The 19,656-nt window shown below is 39.4% G+C and overlaps 1 protein-coding gene across 1 annotated transcript; it reads left to right on the top strand.

The window, feature by feature from the left end:
- The first annotated feature begins 15,458 nt into the window (after positions 1 to 15,458).
- On the top strand, positions 15,459 to 17,049 carry LOC115746993. The gene has a single exon (XM_030683002.2). It carries the CDS (start codon positions 15,631 to 15,633, stop codon positions 16,828 to 16,830), a length of 1,200 nt encoding a protein of 399 aa, XP_030538862.1. The 5' UTR covers positions 15,459 to 15,630; the 3' UTR covers positions 16,831 to 17,049.
- The last annotated feature ends 2,607 nt before the right edge of the window (positions 17,050 to 19,656 follow it).

Raw genomic sequence — 19,656 nt, 5'->3', positions numbered from 1 at the left:
TTTTCCCTAGATGTCCCGTGAAGTACACGAGATTCTCGTAAATATAAAAGGCAAGAAAAATAGATACCTCCATCAAAAACCTCACCTTTATTCGATCCCCATCGCACGCACACGCATGACCCATCAATCTTTTCTTTCATCTTTGGTTGAATCCTTTCATATTCTTGGCAACCTATCAACCTATGGAGTGCTAAAGGGAATGAAGATGAAGAAAAGTTGACAGAGGAGCTTCCATGCGCCGCACGAGGGGCCACTTCCCCACCTAATTAAAGTTTGCATAGCTTTACGTCCATTTCTAATGCCTCACCGACTAGAAGATTTGATGTCCTAAAGGATCATGTAAGTCCATATCACATTGCAATTTGCAAGCTTTCCAATCTAGATTTAAAGCATGGTCAAATCAAAATGCGATGAAGGGTTCTCGTGATTATTCTCCAAATATGAAACAGGAAAGTTTGGTATTCGTGAATACATTTTCTTATTTAATGTACACATGTGACAAATTCACCCTTAGTTAGTTTCTGTTTTATTTTACTGTCAAATTATTGAGTTAAATGACACGTGATAATTGATATGTGTATCGATTTACAATTTTTTTGTCTCCCGTTTGTCATAAGTATACTAGTTTGAATTTTTTTTTTTTTGTATTAACTCAATTTAATGAAAATTAATATATGGTAAATTTGTCACGAATGTATTAGTTTGAGATTTTTTATGGTAAAAGAATTAGTTTGAAGTGAATTTATCACAGGTGTATCAATTTGAAATGTTTTGTAGTAAAAAAATAGTTTGGAATGTATTTATTATATGCATACCAATTTGAGATTTTTCGTGATATTAATAATTATTTAAAAAGCCATTTGTTTTCTTGATCGTGTTCATCAGAGTGGGCTTTGCTTTTTCATAGAAGCTAGTACATACTTCTAGGATTAAAAAATTGGGGGAGCGGAGGTTCCAATATCTACTTTGTACTAAACCTTTTTTATTTAATTTATTTGTATATTTTCTTCTAATATATTTATAAATTTCATCCCCAAGGGATTACCCGAAATACGACGGTTGTATGCTTGACAGTTGTTGATATGACACAACACAACACGACTGTGAATAATCACACGTTTTGATATGAATGCGGAGAATTGTATTTATGTAAACCATATCAATAGTTAATCCTGAAACTTAGTGGGCGAAGTTCGGTCCATCTTGATCGTTTTCGTGTCAAATTTGTGCTAGCTTGCTTTCTATGCGTACTATGATCGCAACTTTACTTTTTATACTTTTTTCACTTGTACTAGTGATGAGACACGTGTCACGCACACGCATGAGGTGGATATGTTGAGAATAGACTATTATTTAATTGATTGAATATGTAGTGAGCAGTTATTACAGACCTGTGAAGCAGGTGGCTCCTTGTTGAAGAGAGACTAGTGGGTAGTTTCAACTTTGGATGCGAAGTTAATTTCAAAAGCGAAAAATGAGTTAAGTCCCCTTTTTAACATAAATATATGCAGATAATGTTCCAAAAAAAAAAAAACTTAAACATATATAGAAAATCCCAACTCCACCGTTGCAACCGACTTCGGTGAAAGTATTATGAGATTTTAGTCATATATTACGACTGATATGTGCACACCTTAATCAATGATTAACGTGAAATCTAATGATGCTATAAATCTCCTTTTCTCAAGAAAATTACCCAAAAAAAAGCTAAACCTATTGTATGGATGTCAATTCATTCCTAAACTTTTAAATTTGGCCAATTCAGTTTTGAACATTATAACGATTTCTCAACGTAGTCCTTCTAACCCATTTTGGCTAGCAATCGTTAATGTGAATGTCGGCCATCCTATGTAACACCGTTGGCACTAATGTGGATGATATTTGCAATTTTCTTTAAAAAAATTTAATTTTAATTTTCTCCTTTCCTTTTCTTTCTTAATTTTTTTTCCTATTTCTCTCTACCCTCGGCGATGGCCGACGGAGGTCGCCGACATAAATTGATATACGTACCATAGATTTAGGACTTTTCAATTATCTCATGGAACTATGGATTGAAGTACCCGAGAGTTGTATCAGATGAAAGTGTTGGAAGCGAGCAGTAGAAGTCCGATACTTTCACTAGGAAAGATCGCCAAGAGAGAGTCCAAATCCGAGTCCATCAACATATCCAATTGGACACACCTTCATTCAAAAGCTCAAGCCAATGAGTTGTTAGCCAACTTGAATATATTAACTGCTACACACCACATTAATTCTTCAACATGAGACTTTTTTAACACAACTCACACGTGTATCCTAACAACTCTAGTGTTAGGTTTGCTCCCCCTTAATCCAAGTAATCTTCTGCACCAACTTATCTCAACTTGAATCTCTATCAATGCTCATTGGGCCTGCAATGCTACACCACAATGCCCATCGGCCTAGAAATCACGTTGGTCTTTGAGATCCATCTCAACTTGAATCTCCATTAATGCCCATCAAGCCCGCGTTGCTACACCACAATGCGCACTAGCCAGAAATCGCATTGGCTCTTTGAGATCCATCTCAACTTGAATCTCCATTAATGCCCATCGGGCCCGTGCTACTACACTACAACACCCATCGGCTCGGAAACTACGTTGGCCACTAGATTCCTTCCCCGAGATGTTCACAAACACCGATACAAAGTGAGAGTGGACGACCAATCAACCATCGGTTTTGATACCATTTGTTGGGAGCGAGCAGTAAAAGTCCGATACTTTCATCATGGGAGATCACTAATAAAGAGTCCAAATCCCAGCCTATCAATATATCCAGTTGGACACACCTTCACTCAAAAACTTAAGTCAATGAGTTATGGGTCAACTTAGATTTATTAACTACTGTACCCCATATTAATTCTTCAATGTGGGACTTCTTTAACACAACTCACACGTGCATCCTAATCCTAATAGAAAGCACACTAACATTTGCACCGCTAATGAATCGCTTAAGGACTGTCGACTATGAAAACATTAAGGAGTAACCATATAAATTATTCCTAGCTAGGTTCTTTCTAGCATTCTACATGGGTAGGAATTTACATGATTAGAGAGAGAGAGAGAGAGAGAGAGAGAGAGAGAGAGAGAGAGAGAGAGAGAGAGAGTATGTAGATAATAATTCAAATTGAATATCTACCCTATTAATTATAATGATGATAGTAATAATTATCTAGAATTCAGAAAAAAAAAAAAGAATTTGGTTTGGCCCAGGAGAGTCTATAAGAACTAAACAATACATCGGGATGATCATAAGATGAGAGTGCATGCCTACAAGAATAAAAATCATTTTGTAGGGTAAGGATCTACCAACTTTTTCAAACCTTGTTTTAATGGTTGTCCTTCCATAAAAATTCTTCCTTAATACATGATTTAATCAAATTAATAAGTCCACGAGAGAGATACACCACCCATGTGCCCCATAAGCAACGGGAAAACAGGAGAAAGAAGATTTGTGCTCGGCTTAGGCTCTATAATTAGGAGAATCATGGGTGGGTAAAGCCTAACCCAAGTTGGCTTTTTCGAATAATGTCATGTATACTATGATTATATATAATAATATCCATTGCTTCATTCTTTTGCGAAACCCTAAAGCTAGATGAGCGATTAATACTAAACTAATATAAGTTAAAGGTACAAAAGGGTGCTTGATTAAGAAGGGTACTTTTCAAGAAGGTTGAGAGATTAAGTGGGAACGTAGAGAAAAAAGAAGTGTTACCTTCCCTAGGACACCTAGCTATATCTAGCAATTAAAAAGTGACATGATACAATGTAAACTTGAGGTGATGTGCAGCGTTTTTATATATTATGTCGTGAAAGGGATTGATTTGCATACGGAGAAAGTATGTCATGAATCGGATACATCGAATAATGTTCATCATGATTATTTTTCATTTACCAAGTATAGATTGAGCCGAGATATTTTGGGGAAATTTACCCAGTCGGTAGGAAATATAATATACGGATGTCAATTCAGTTTTAAATTTTTCAATTTTACCAATTTAGTCCAAAAAATTTACGTGAAATTGTAATCTTGTCTTTCCGATCTATTTTTGTCGAAAATTGCTAATATTGAGATTTAGTAGTCACCGGCTGTCCTACGTGGCACACTGTCACGTCAATAATTTTCAGCGAAAATTAGCTAGAATAACAACATTAGAATTTTGCATGAATGATTAGGATTGAATTAGCGAAATTAAAAAATTAGGATTGAATTGGCATCAATACAATAGGTTTATGACTGATTAGATAAAAAAATTTTGGTTGCCTAGTAATGTAATTTTTCATTCGGACAAAATAAAAATCATGCATACTTCTTGGTTGTCGCTATGACATAGATGAACTTTTTAGATGGTGCACTTTCGGTGGACGAGAATAGATTTCATCGATTAAGATTCCACGTAAATCTATAGAATAATGAAGCTGATGTTCAAAGCGGAAAAGGGGAAGGCAAAAAGAGCTACTAGAGACAATCACCAAGGTTGATTATCTAATCCAACCTCTACTCATTAGTAAAAGGAGATGCTAAGCTGATGTCCATGTCGATAAATAACGTCTTCCATGTTCGTTTTACAAAAATCTAGTTATCCACCTTTGCTCATCACGTCACACGCCATGTCATCGGCTGACATGGTACTTGTGTGTGTGACAATCGATAATAACATGTCATAAGTGATTGTAAGACACGTATTCTCGATGAAATAGAAAAGGAGAGAACCGATCTATTTCAAGTAATACATCCAATGAATTTAGAAAAAGAAAAACTTACGTGTCGTCACCACCACCAACAACAAAGATATTAAAAAAAACAAAGATCGGATCCTTCTTAAAAGAACTTGCCCTAATCTGAGGTAATCGCGGATTGGGGTGGCGGGTGATTTAATGGGCATGACTGATCATTCCAAGAAATTATGTGCAAGTGTAAGATTGAAGAAGACAAGGGTGGCGCCGCTGGTTCGCGCACTCTTCTTCTCGCAAAAGGTCGAGTGTTTGAATCCCGGGGGCGTCGCAGGGTGACTTACCCGGTGGCACGTGTGTGGTGACTAGCAGGTGTGGCCCTCGGGGTTTGCCCCTTGGCTGCCGGCCGTGCGGGGGTTCCAAAATTCACGAAAAGGTTTAGAACTACATTGACAAAATATGAAAGTTTAGATTGAATTGACATTTGTATAAAATTATTTGCACGAAAAACGATCAATTTATTGTTGGTATCAACATGTGGGAGATTTAGTTGATGCGAGCATAATTTGATCATTTATGAATAGAAATATCAACAACTTGAAGAGTCGACAACTTGAACGAACCAACAAAAGTGTAGTTGACAATCTCGGATGCAATCGTCAACGTAGTGGAATAATGCAACTGCTAAGATAGCTGAAGAAACCTTTAAGGTAGTGGAGTCAATGTAACCGTTCGGTAACTTTTTGTAACCTCTACTTGTAATTTCTTTTTGTAACATCTATTTGTAACCTTCTTTTGTAACATTCCTTGATAATCATTGATTGTAGGCTTTAAATAGCCACATCGTACTCTTTGCCAAAATTTTGTCTACTCCACATCGTAAAGATGCAATGTCGATGTTGCATCTTTACGTTTTCAGTCTTTGTCTTCGATTAAATTCTAGTATAGTCTATGTACATTTGGTTCCATTGAAGCAATTACATTCTCATGCTTTGTCATCGGTTAAATTTTGGCACGGTTTGTGTACGTTCATTTCCTTTTGAAGTGAAGTTATTGATTAACTTATCTACCTATGATATTTCCCGTCCGAAATTGTCACAAAACATGTCTCTTCAAATAAAAACTAAAATTTTGACCAAAAAGAAAATAATAAAAATTGAAAAAAAGACTTTCAATAAAAGATATTTTGTCGTGGAGTCGAATTTTGGCGAACCATCTTTTTGGCACGTCCGATGGGACTTGTGTGGTTGATTTGAGAAAGTACAATGGTCAGAACAAGGAATTAACTAAATCCCGACAAGCTACGATAACAACCCGGTGCCACAACTTGGCAGTGATATGACGGGATGGTCTAAGTCATCGATTGCTCAGCCGATGGATGAACAAGAGAAGGTGAAGATGTCGAAATCCCTATAGAATTCACCTATGAGCAGAGAAAGCAATTGGAGCCAAATCTTGTGTTATTTGCTAGCATGAAAAGGTTGTTCGAGGAACAATAGAATAAGATGACGAATCACACAGCTAGACAAATTTATGATGTAATCAAGTCAGAGGTCATCAATGCAATCAATGATGTCATCTCCAAGCCCCGCGACATTCAATCAATCAATATTGATCCAACTAAACACGATGCCTTATGGGTATATTCCTCGAACTCTTAATCAATTGAATGACAAAAATAACTTTGGCTAAGTGATCCTCCCACTAGTAAGGATTTTACAAAGGCTTGAAAATCCTATCTACCCCGAATCTAAGGGGCAAAAAGGTCAAGTTTATTAACCTATGTACCTTGAACCTGTGAGGCGGGAAATGTGTCAACTTGCAAATCATGATCAAGTGGTTGAACTCATATTATAATAATTAGGCGCCGACAGAGGAATGATCATGCCAATACATATGAAGTGACATCATGATTGGGTAAGCAATATACATTATCAAGAAAATTAAAAACTCCTGACTTCTCTATTTTGACTAGCGAAGATGACCAGCCGACCATCAAGCATATTGGTCGATTTATTGCCTAATGTGGAGAGGCAAGAACAAATAAATTCCTAAAGTTAAGTTATTCCATTTGTCTTTATCAAAAACTGCATTTGCTTGGTGTACGAACTTATCTCCTAATTCAATTCGTACTTATGCTGAGATGGAAAAACAACTTTGATTCTTAATTTTATATAATGATACTTGAAATATCAATTACTAATTTGGCCAAAATTTATCAACATGGTAATGAACGCGATCAATTTGTTGGTCGATTCGAGAGGGCTAGGAATATATGCCTTACTTCACTCTTAGAGAAAGACTTCAAAATTTTGGCTTTCCCTAGAGTGAAACTCCATCTTACAGAAAAAATTGAAGGCCAAAATTCTGCCGATTTATTCTAGTTGACAACGAAAATGTCTAAGTATGAGCATTTACTTAAGGACGGAGATAGATGGCCACTTGAAGACTTAACACAAAACATGCATTTTGGGGAAAAAGTATGAGCCGTATGATGACTCTACCGAAATAAAATTCCACAAGAAAATACACAGTGATCTTGATTATTGATGATGTGTATATTTGACTTATATTTTGATTATATTTGATGGTATTTTGGACAAATATTCGAATAAATAGAGTGGAATTTATTTGTTTTTATGCATTGTGGTTAGGTGACGGTGAATGATGCAATCGTGAAGATTTTGGAAGCTTTTGATGTATTTTTGAGCTGTTGGTTGGGATTCCGCATGTAAAAGATCCATTTTCCAGATTCTGTGCAAAGAGCCATACCCACGGCTTAAGGTCGCGTGGATGCAGAGTTGGTGCAGAATTTGGGGACATGATTTGGCCATTTATTTTCATATTTTCTAGATTTGATTGTGGAGGATTTTTGTACTTAAATAGAACTCTTAATTAGGGATATTACGGAGAAGTTTTTGCCTACTTTTTCTCTCTTTCCATGTTGGATAGAATTTCTTTTTCTAACCTTTCTTTTTTATTATTTAAGAGGTTGAACGCAAGAGGGGAAAATAGACTTTACTCTAGAAAATCCAAAAGCATATTATTTTACTCTTTTGTCATGCGTGGCTAACTCCTCTTTAATCTAGCAAAGGTTTATCAAGGTTCAAGTTCATTCAAGTTGTGAGATCTAAACTTAATTCTCCTTCTTAATTTCTACAGTATTTATATATTCTCTGTTTTATTGTTTACCATTGCTTTGTTAGTTGTTACAATAAGAGCTCGTTGTGCAATTGACAGGATGATAGTTGCCAATTGAAATACCCAAACCCGTAATTGTTTAGGTGTTTTAATGATAGTGGCAGATAATATAACTTGATTAAAACCAGATTTTCAGGTTGTATTATAAGAATATATGGTCTAGCTTGAATAAGTTACGCGTGTGATTTATTGGCTAGGGTTGGGTTTTTCTCGTTTTTCATGCTATCGCCGAATTGAATTCTTGGCGCGTGTCGAGGTTATTCGTTAATAAGGGATTAATCATAGGCGTGTGTCCGGTTAATATAATATTAAGGAAAGATTAGGTTGTTAGAAACGTTTCAACAACCATAACCAGTCTATTGCAGTGTTTGAAATTATTCATTTGACTCAATGATCGACTTCCGAACTTGAATGAGATTACCTTTGCTAGATGTTGCATAATCTGATTTTTATTTATTTATTTCTGTTTGCTTATTTTATTTAAGTATATTATGCATAAACCCCCCTTTTTAATTTCACTTTTATTGTCTACTTGGTCTTCAAAGAATTAACAATTTGCCGATCTCTATGGATTCGACTCTGCTCACCCTAAGTACAATTTATTTGCAATTTAGAGAGTAGGAATTACATTTGGTGGATTTGACAAGCACCAATTATCTATTTATTGATCGATGAGTTAGTCAATTTTTTTGAAGGGGCATTTGTTTGCACCAAAAAACTATCAACTTTTGGTTACTGTCGACATGTGATAAATTTAGTAGATGAGAGCAAAGTATGGTCATTTATGAATATAATTATCGATAACTTGAAGAATCAATATTTTGATGAACCAACATCTTGAAGGAATAGATAAAAAGTGAAGTCGATAATCTCGGGTGCAACTATCAAAGAATTGACCATCAACGTAGTGAAATAAAGCAATTGTCAAGATAGTCGAGTTGAAGAAACCGTCAAGGTAATAAAGTCAATATAAATCATTCGGTAATCGTTTGTAACCTCCATTTGTAACATCTATTTGTAATCTCTTTTGATAACCGTCTATCGTAGACTTTAAATCATCACATCGTACTGTTTAGACCCCCCTCGCACGCATAAACCAACAAACATGTTATCTTTCAATTCATGCATAGTAGTTTTATTTTCCACACTCACGTCGTTGATTGAATACCGGCATGTTTTTTAGCTGTAATTTCCCTATCCGCATCGCTGATTAAAGTCCGTTGTGTATCTTTGCTGCATACCACGGGTACCCCCATCATCGATTAAATTCCAATGTTGCATCTTTACGTTCTCGGGTTTGTCGTCAATTAAATTTCGGCATAATTTGTGTACGTTTGGTTTCGTTGAAGCAATTACGTCCTCGAGTTTTGTGGTTGATTAAATTCTAGCACAATTTGTATATATTCAGTTTCATAAGAAGTGAAATTATCGATTTCTCTTACCTACCTGTGATATTTTACGTCCCGAATCACCATAGAACCTATCTCCTCTAATAAAAATCGAACAATGATTTTCGGTGGCAGATATTTTGTCGCGGAGTCGGATTCTGAAAATATATAGGTTTAGGAATGATTTGATAATTTCGTTGCGCCCATTTAAATCTGTAATATCCTGAAAAGCACCAACTTATATTGTCTTTGTTTTTTAACCTTATGTTAAAATATGCAAAGGAGATCATCGACGACCCTAATGTTTTATAGGACTTGCTCTGTCCGCAATGAAATGTCTAATTTGGCTTCACACGATGGTACAACTAACCCGCGTTTTAAGCTGCAAAGTTCATAAAACTGGATCGGCGGTTGACCGTTTACCTGCTACCGACCAAATTGATTCTGACAATGGCACAATAACATAAGAAGATTCTTCTTCTCTTGATCTAAGAACGAGGCGTAAGGGCTCCTCCACATGTTAGTGTACCTTATATTGCATATCCTAGTCAAATTTGTTCCGTAAAATAATGATCCGCGAAACGGTCCTTTCCTCGCAAGATTCTACGGGGAAATTGAACCCATAAAAAAAAAATTTCAGTGACTTAATCACGTGCTTAGAGTTTAGTTTAAGTATGAAAAATTCCCCGTTGATTAAGGGCGCTCTGGATTGAGAGGGACGCTCCAAAATCATGATTGCCCACCTTCGGATTTTGAAAGCTGGAGCGAGTCAGCCATTAATTTTCTTCATTATTGTATCGATAATAAACAATTGAAAGAAGAAAGAACCGAGGAAGATCCTGAAGTACATCATTTTGTGAATATATGACGTCAAATTTGGTAGAAAAATGACATTTTTATATTATTTATTTTTTGTCGAAACATATTTGTATGATTACCTAATTAAATTTTCCTCGAAACATTGAACTCGTCTTATCTCCACGTGACCGGATGTATAAAAGTGCAAGTTTGGTTCCTCTAGCTTTTAGCGATGTGCCGCAGTCGTTAAATATTATATGCGAATTGTAAAATTCTGAAATTTTACTTTCGTAAACAGCGTAAGATCCTAATCATTAAATGAATAAAGATTTTGGGTCTAAAGATAAATTTGATGAGGATCTTTTTGGCCGTGACAGAATAGAGAGAATTATAATAAAAAAAATTTAAATCTATTGCAATTGTGTCAATTCAGTCTATTTGGTCGGCTAGCGCTAACATGACAATTTTTTTAATAAAAATTTTGAATTATTTAATTTTTTTTTAATAATAGGCGCTCACCAAGGGGCTGGCGGAGGTCGACAATCCTCGGCCGATGGCCGGTAGCCTCTAGCGGGCCTAAAACCTAAAAAAAAAATTGGAAAATAGATAAAAGACAGAAAAATTATTTCAAAAATAAGAAAATTATAAAAATTTCGAAAATATGGCGAGGGCCATGACCCTCGAAAATGGCCCGTGAGGGCTCACAGGCCCTCATCTAGGGGCCAGTGGTTGCTCGCTCAAACCCTAAAAAAATTGAAAATAAAAAAAAAGGCAGAAAAAATTATTAAAAGAATAAAAAAATAATTTATTTTTTTTTAAATATTAAAATAATATTAAAAATTTTCCACGCTAGCACCGGCAGAACCATATCATCGTCGATTGGGCAAATGGACTCAATTGACCAAATTGCAATAGGTTTAGGAATTTTTTGTTAATTTTCCCTGACCGAATCTGTCAATGATCACAATCAAGAAGTTGAGAGAGGTGTGGATGATTAACTTAATTTTTTAGGTTCTTTTTTTTTTTTTTAATTTTTAAATTGAGTTGTTAGGTGTTCTGCTTGTACTTTTGATGTAGACTGTTAGGCAACCCGGTGGAGGATTCAAGTATGGAATCATTAAGTAGTTTATCTATCTCTCTCACAGATTATTTCCCCTTGGTATTTTCTATTGCTTGTTACGTAAAGTTTGCTTTTGATTCGAGCACCCTTTCCATCTCCTAACTATCGTGAAACGTGCAATTGAGTCCCGGTACTTTTTTTTTTTACACTTAAATCTCGATATTCGTCATTTACTCAATCGAATTGTTCTATAACGGTTCGCCGATTTGCTGACGTGGCAAAAACATTTCCCAGTGATGATGATGTCCCACGCCATGTTAAGAGGGAAAAGAAAAGGAAAAAGAAAAAGTAAACTGGCGAATGAGGAGAGAGAGGACGGGAGACCAGCGAATCCCGGTGACCTTGTCGGAGGTTAGGGTAATGGATGTTGGAGGCCTTTGCTGTGCAAATCAAATAAGTTTAGGATCCGATTGCACAAATTAAGTAAAAATTTCAATTATAGAACAGTATGCATTGAGGACTCAATTGCATATTTGACAAGAGTTAGGGGATAAAGAGTACATGTAGTTCTTTAATATCTTTTGGCTTCTACAATAACAGCAGAGACAGTTTTTTTTTTTTTTTTTCGTATAATCTTGTTATTTCACTATATGATCTCACCATTCGATTTAGTCCATCTCGTCTCATATCTTATTCTTACTAGAGTACAGCTTTCGCAATCCGGAGTTCGTGCCGTTCAATCTACATCATGCAAATTGATCTTCTTACTCTATTTCTTTAATCAGTCATTAACTTTTAGGCATAAACAGTCATTAACTTAATAGGCGTAAAGCCCAAAACCATCAATCTTCTTACTCTTTTTGTTTCAATCAAATTTTTAGTTTGTTTGATTTGTCAAATCGGGCCTCATTCTTCGTTGTCGTAGTAATGTCGCCGACTAAAATTAATTCCTACGGAATGTAGAGAAATTGTGCTTGTGGTGAAAATTCATTTTTACCACGTAACCCCACTAACAAGATTTTTGAGGTCAGAACACTTAGCGCCCGGGTTAGACTAATCCGAAGATCATCGGGTGGGGTCATGAACTACACTGAACAGATGGGGAAATTGTGTGAAAATGACTTTGGAGATATTCAACGTGCCAGCAATGTATGCCACACAGAGAGAGAGACAGTAAATGAGAGTTTCAGCAATTGCCGGCTCCCGGCCAAGAAGTGGTCTGAAAGCCATGTGACTGTTGCACCGACTTATCTTCCCACCTTGTGTGTGAATTAATTGCCCCCTCCTTCATGCTTTTCAGATGAGGTCGCTCATCCTTTCTCCTGCCTACATGTGAATAAGCCGATCAAACCGGTGAGTCGGATCATAAATGATCCAACCCCAAATAGATTTATTTAACCCGTTTATGAGCCATTTGTTACAATGCAAACCAAATTAAGGATGAGCAAGGCAGATTGACCAAATTGGGAATAGCCCATACTGGACCGGATCGAATTGGTTGGTTCTAGGGAGGGGAACCAGACCGGCCGGACCGAACCGATTATTTTTTTTTTTTTATATCCTAAATGTAAACTTAATAATCCATATGTAAACTTAATTTTGATTAGAATATTGTAAAGTTTGTATTGCTCACACATACTAATAATCCACCGGTTCGATTGAATAGCCCGAAAATCGGACCGAACCGAGAATTGGTCACCCATATACTCAACATATACTCGATTTGGCTCATATTCCTAAAACGCTTCCATAATTGATCCAATTTAGGAAGATTCATACTCAAATTGAGGTGAGAGTGACAAATGACTGAGCGCAAGCTCAAGTTGGCGAGAGAGTCATAGAGGTGAGTTGCGTCTAAGGAAGTTGAAACCCACTTATGACCCATTTACGATCCACTTACGACTCATTTAACCCATATATTTAAAAACAGATGTAATAAATGGATGTAAACATAATACGGGTTGAACATGGGTGTATGACTGATTTTGACATGTCTACTCGTGAACATAGCTTAATTGTGCAATCTATGAATAAGGAAAGGAAAACATTAAGGGATGCGTGCCGAGTTAGTGCACATAATATGGTTTATCCCATATAGATTCACATCCACTATGATTAAATGCTTACCCATTTATCGGATAAATAGGCGCGTACCGATTCATTGCCGAATACCCTTCATGTAAAGTCAATTTAAATTCAGATGCAACCGACCTAATCCCCACTTTAATTAAAATCTCATTACGTGGTGGGTAGGCCAAAAGCTAGAGGTGGGAGTGTCCTTTCCCTAAGGGACATTAGCTCCTTGATAATCCCCGTGCTAAATGGCCAATCATTAGTTGATAACTTTCATTAACCGCGCGCCTGCCCCCCTTTATTTATTTATTTTTCCCTATAAAAATCACAGGGAAAGAAAAATAAAAGGATAAAATGAAAGAATGATTAAAATTAGGCCACAACAATGTGGCATTATCATTGCTAATAGGCCCATGATCTTGGTTTTATTTGCAGAAAAAGCAGGACATCCAAAGTACAGAACAGCAGAAAGGTCTCTCCTTAATGGAATCGAATCTCCCAGAAAATTGTAGTTACATGAGAAATAGTGCAGATATTACTAGCCAAAAGTTAAAGAGGGAGAAAAAGGAACTATGGATTTTTGTGAGGGCCACCCCAAGGATAATCCTCGGAGAAGACTGTCCAATAATTTTCGTTTTTAAGAGAAAAATACATCATTTAGTTTCAACAGTGACAACAAATTTAAGTGGCATCGCTATGAAGATATCGAACAAATTCGATGTTTTAACTCGGATAATGTGCGAGGCAAAGCGGGATCTTGCTCTGCCTCCATCGATGATGAAGCCGTTCTAACTCTATTGATCCGGGTTGAGTCATATCCGGCTCCGTTGACGTCGAGAAAGCCAAGTCGACTACATTTATGATTTAGGCTCCATTCGATGTTTGCTTGCCCGCTATATATAAGTGATAGAGCGAAAAATCAAAAAGCTGTCCTTAGGACTATCAAAAAAGCTCAAGCCAGCCTAAATCGTATCAGAAGTTTCAAGTCTTTTTAGTTCGAATCTCCTTTGGTTTTGGTGAAAGATTAAAAAAAAAAAAAATTCGGATATTGTAACTGTCTCAATTCGGTTCGACCAGGGCGGCGGCACGACAAGAGTGGAGATGGAAGGGCCGATGGTGGTGACAGAAAGGGAGGGAAACGGCGTAGAATTCGATTATACGACGAGGGAGATACACAAGAAATACCACGTTGGCACATCGTTTCAAGCCTCCGCTGTATACCCATGCCCTGTCAAATGATTTCCCAGAGAAACACAGTTAGAACAGAAAGAGGATAACATTGCAATGGAGATGCCACTGCGTAATTTCTTTTTTCTTTTTTTTATTTTTTTATTTTTTCAAAGAACAGTTTTTTTTTTTTGGGCCTAAAAAATTTAAAATAGTAATCTTGGGTGTGCCTCAGCTCTCACTTAATTGCGGCCTTCAATTAGACCAAACTAGAAAGTCATCGGATAGAGCCGGAAAATTAAACCGACTCTCAACTTGTCATGAGAGGGATGGAAATTTATTAAAAGAGATCCGGGTCTACAACTCAAAAGAATCATTTAACTCGTGAGGATCGGAGTCACCAAATCCTTCGGAAAGCGTTACGGAGGGTTTGATTGATAACTAAATGTGGAAACATCGTCATTGTCAATGCACCGACTGATCTCGTGATGTACGGAATCGATGCTTTGGAAATAATAAATATGGGATGGGAAATTCACGTCTCTTTTAGAGAAGAAATTAAGTGTATTCGATATGTGATTCGTTTCTTTTAGATGTGAATACGAGATGAGCTTATAAGGGAGGAATCCCCTTTAAAGTAATCTGTGCAAATCGGAATAATTTGGACGATTAAGATAAAACATACTTGTATCAAAAGATATATTATGAAAGTGTTACGCATCTTAATAAAACTAATTTAGTCCTAAAAACAAGACATTCGGATGCAGATTGGGTGGGGAAGCACTTGAGCTAATAAATCTCTTATACGCACAAATCATTTTCTTTTTTCGGTAAATTGTAGTTTAGGCAGGAAAATTAACAAGTTTCTGTTTGGTCATTCGAACTCAATTAAGTAAAATATTTTCTTCTTAAACACTACAAAAAATTCCGCCCAAAAAAAAAAAAAAACACTACAAAAAATCTGAGGGGTGGGGTCCACTCTCCCACCAGCTATAAGCCTATAAGTAGTCGTCTCCTCTGTAACCCTCTATTCTCTCTCTCTCTCTCTGTCTCTGTAGCAAGTAGCACTCCATTCTTCAACCCCCACTTTCCTCCATTTTCACACTTCTCAACACTCTCATTCACGCAATCATCATCTCCATCTCCATCTCCATCTCTCTCTTCCCCCCCACCACACACGCAGAGATCAAAAGCCCTCGCGACGAAACAAACGCTAACCTCTGCGAACGACGAGGCCTCCGCCACCGCGATGGTCGACGTAGACCGCAGGATGACCGGCCTCACCCCGGCCCACATAGCCGGCCTCCGCCGCCTCTCTGCCCGAGCTGCCGCCGCCCCATCCACCCCCGCCGCCTCCACCCGCAACGGCCTCTTCTCCTTCTCCTCCCTCGCCGACCAGGTCACCACCCACCTCCGCGGCTCCGGCGTCCAGGTCCAGCCCGGCCTCACCGACGCCGAGTTCGCCCTCACCGAGGCCGAGTTCGGCTTCACCTTCCCGCCCGACCTCCGCGCCGTGCTCTCCGCCGGCCTCCCCGTCGGCCCAGGGTTCCCCGACTGGCGCGCCTCCTGCTCGGCCCGGCTCCAGCTCCGCGCCTCCATCGACCTCCCCATTGCCGCCATCACGTTCCAGATAGCCCGCGACGCGCTCTGGCCCAAGTCGTGGGGCCCGAGACCGTCCGACCCGGAGAAGGTCCTCCGGGTCGCGAGGAATGCCCTGAAGAAAGCGCCTCTCTTGATCCCCATTTTCAACCACTGCTATATTCCTTGCAACCCGCCGTTAGCCGGTAACCCGATCTTCTTCGTCGACGAGAGCCGGATCTTCCTGTGCGGGCTGGATCTCTCCGATTTCTTCGAGCGGCGGAGCTCCGATTCCGAGCCGCGCACGCTCAGGAAGCAGCGATCTCTGGGGGAGAAGAACTCGAAATCGGCCGGCTCCCTGTCAGAGTTCTCGCGACGGAGCCTCGACGCCGGCGCGGGAGGGAGGACGCCGAGGTGGGTCGAGTTCTGGAGCGACGCGGCCGTCGACCGGCGGCGGAGGAACTCGTCGTCGTCCTCCTCCTCGTCGCCGGACAGGTACCCGGACATGCCTAGATCCGGGATGCCGAAGTGGGTCGAGGAGTACGTGGATCGGATGGGGTCGGTCCTGAGGGAAGGCGGGTGGAGCGAGTCGGACGTGACGGAGATCGTGGGGGTGTCGGCGTCGGGGTTCTTCGAGGACGGCGGGGTGATGGTGTTGCTGGACAACCAGGCGGTGCGGGACGCGCTCCTGCTGAAGGCGGACCGGTTCTCGGACTCGCTCCGGAAGGCCGGGTGGAGCTCGGAGGAGGTGTCGGAGGCCCTCGGATTCGACTTCCGGCGCCCGGAGAAGGAGAGGAGACCGGCGAAGAAGCTGTCCCCGGAGCTCGTGGAGAGGATCGGGAAACTGGCCGAGTCGGTGTCCCGGTCGTAGCGCCACCGGGGGCCTCGGCTTCGAGATTCTTTTTCCCTTTTTTTTTTTGGTTTTTGCAAAAATTGAGAGGCCTCGGGCTTTGGGTTTTCTCTCTTTTGGGTTTAGAGAAGAAAAGAATTCTATAATTACAAAGTGAATACAAAAACACATGGGGAAACGCGAGGATGTACTACTATACTATGTGAGGAAATTGTTCGGAATTACGCGATTGCCCTTGTTCATACACCCAAGTAAAGAATTTAATAGTTTTTTTTTTAATTTTTTTTTCCTAATTATGTGGAGTTTCTTAAGGTATAAAAAAAATTACAGCTCATTGTTATTGGAGGCAGCACTGGCTCAGGTTCCTAGAATCAGCACCTGTGCACGTGTGCGTTGCTTTCGAAGCCCGAAAAGCAAATTGTTGTCTGATGGATTTGGATGGGTCCGTTTTCGGATCGGAGCCGCCGCTGCTTCTAGTTCTTGCCACCGGCGTAGGCTTTTTGGATTTGAATCGGAACGATCGGAGTTCCTATAATGGACGATGAAACCTCAGCTTCGATTTTAGGTTGGGTCCTGTCCACCATGAAACCAAGTCAGAACCGGACCGGCTGAACTCGATCTGTTTGTCCCGGGGACCGGCCGTGTTATTTACCTCTTAATGGTTTTCATCTCAAAATTCTTAAATACGTAGAAAGTAATTTTACTACAAGAAAAAAATTACTAATCACAGAGAAATTACAAAAAATGTTACTCCAATAGATAATATGTACCCTTTGCCCTTATTGAATAAATAAAAAAATTAAGAAAAAGCAATACAGACTGATCTGGTTCCGTCGGTTCCGTCCGTTTCCTTCCTAAGAACTGGACCAATCATTCTCGATTCCAAACTTGATATCGAGAACCGCTCAGAATCAGCCGACTCAATCCGAGAACCATGATTCAATCCGGACTGGACAGGACTAATGCACATCTTCCTGGGTTTTAACTTTTGAATGTGGTCATAGGTCTGCCTCATGCGTGTCTTTTTTCATATCTTTCCGTGGCACCGGTGATTTTGATTGAGCGCACGGGCACGGACGAGAGAGCGCAATTTGCTCAGCAAAAAAAAAAAAAATCTCTTCTTTTGAGAGGGAGGAGGCGCAACGAAGACGGAGACATTCTCGTTGAGGACACATCTTTTTCTCCTTTTGTGTTTTCGGCAACCCCCCCTAGAAAAGAGGGAAAGAAGCAGAGAATCTGACACGGAAACCTTCTCCACGTCTTGGCTTTTGAGAGGCAGAACAACGAGGGCGATGATGTGCTGTTGGGTTCCGCTTCGGAAAAGAGATTTGCTTTTGGATTCCGGTTTGCAATTTTGAAAATTTGGATCGCGGAACATCGTTCGGGTTCTTATCCGAATACGACCCGACAACCTCTGGGTGGAAAGACAAAACAAAGAGCCAGCAATCCCAAATTTTTTTTTTGGTCCAATGGCAATCCCAATTTATTCCCCTCTTTAGAGCATCATTTAGATCAATGAGATTGATACTCCGGTCGTAATTACAGGGCATTTGGTAGTGGCTCTTGTCCAAAGTATCTAATGCGCAAGACCTTACAAGGGTTACGTGCAACATATGAGATTTGTCATCGCTCGATTCAAATGCTACCACCTTCTCGAGATTAAAGATTGAATTTATAGAGAAACCCTATACATATACCATCGCTACCCTTGTGATGCGAGGGTGCCGTGAAATCCCGTGTGTCCGTATCGCAATTCCCGCTCATAGCGTCACGACACCTAAAACTTCTTATAGCTTATGCTCAGCAAATAGAATTTACCTTCGTTTGATTCGAAACCATCCATCTCCCCAAGGATTCGATCCTCGGGAAATTTTCTAAAAAGCCCTCTAATGAAATTACAACTATGCCACAGCGTGAAATAGGGCCGTGAAATCGCACAGCAACTAATATAGGATTAAAGCAAGCGACCCCCGCACCCCGCTCCCCCCCCCAATTTCTAGACGAAGACGATTTGAAACTCCATTGTGGGTTGGCCCCTAAAAAAAGAACAGGGTGTAAATAGTGCGAGAGGAGAAGGGCAAATCGGGGAAATCAACGGAAAGGGAGAAGTTGGCGCTTCGAGTGGGCCCGGGGCCCGCGCGGATCATGATGAGATCGGAGGGTCGGATCGGGGGGGATCAAAAGGTCGCTTTCGCGGTGGTGGTGCCGGACGCTTTCGCAGATGCGCGCTGCCTCTGCTTTATTAATTTTTAACTTTTTGGCTTAATTTTTTTTTTGGAGTGACGATGCGATGGTTTTATCTTTGGGTCTATGTCAGAAGGCGTACGAAGATGCAGATCCGAGATCCATATCTCAAATTTGAAAACGTGGAGCGTGGTTTTGGATTCCAATTGAAACCCCCCCACCCACCCCACTCAAAACATAGGATGGTGTTTCGGCACGGGCCGTCTGTCATTCAGTTACGCGTGATCGGGATCGTCTCGATTCTCGAAGCGTTGTCTTTCTCTAATTTAATCGTAACTCCTTTTTTTGATTTGTTAATTTAATCATTCTAATCAATTTTGATATCAAAAATCGTTAAATGGCAATTTAGTAAGTGCTGGTCATCTTGCACGGCACGACTAGCATCCACTTTAACAATTTATGATCAAGATTGACAAATTGTGAAATTATTTAGGATTTAATTGTTACAATCGAAATCTTTATGATAAAGTGGCACAAGTATAATATGTTTAGGATTGAATTGGCTAAATTGAAAAAGTTTATGATGGAATTGACAAGTGTACAATAGATTTAAGATTTTTTTTTTTTTGGGTAATTTCCAATGTGCATGATTATCTCGCAATT

Source organism: Rhodamnia argentea, chromosome 11, assembly GCF_020921035.1.
Source record: "Rhodamnia argentea isolate NSW1041297 chromosome 11, ASM2092103v1, whole genome shotgun sequence".
Classification (NCBI taxonomy): domain Eukaryota; kingdom Viridiplantae; phylum Streptophyta; class Magnoliopsida; order Myrtales; family Myrtaceae; genus Rhodamnia; species Rhodamnia argentea.
Note: the sequence above shows the minus strand (reverse complement) of the source record. Positions and strands in the feature narration are given on the sequence as shown.

Bases quoted from the DNA above. Each gene is read 5' to 3' on its own strand.
- LOC115746993 (XM_030683002.2), top strand. From the start codon at position 15,631: ATGGTCGACGTAGACCGCAGGATGACCGGCCTCACCCCGGCCCACATA.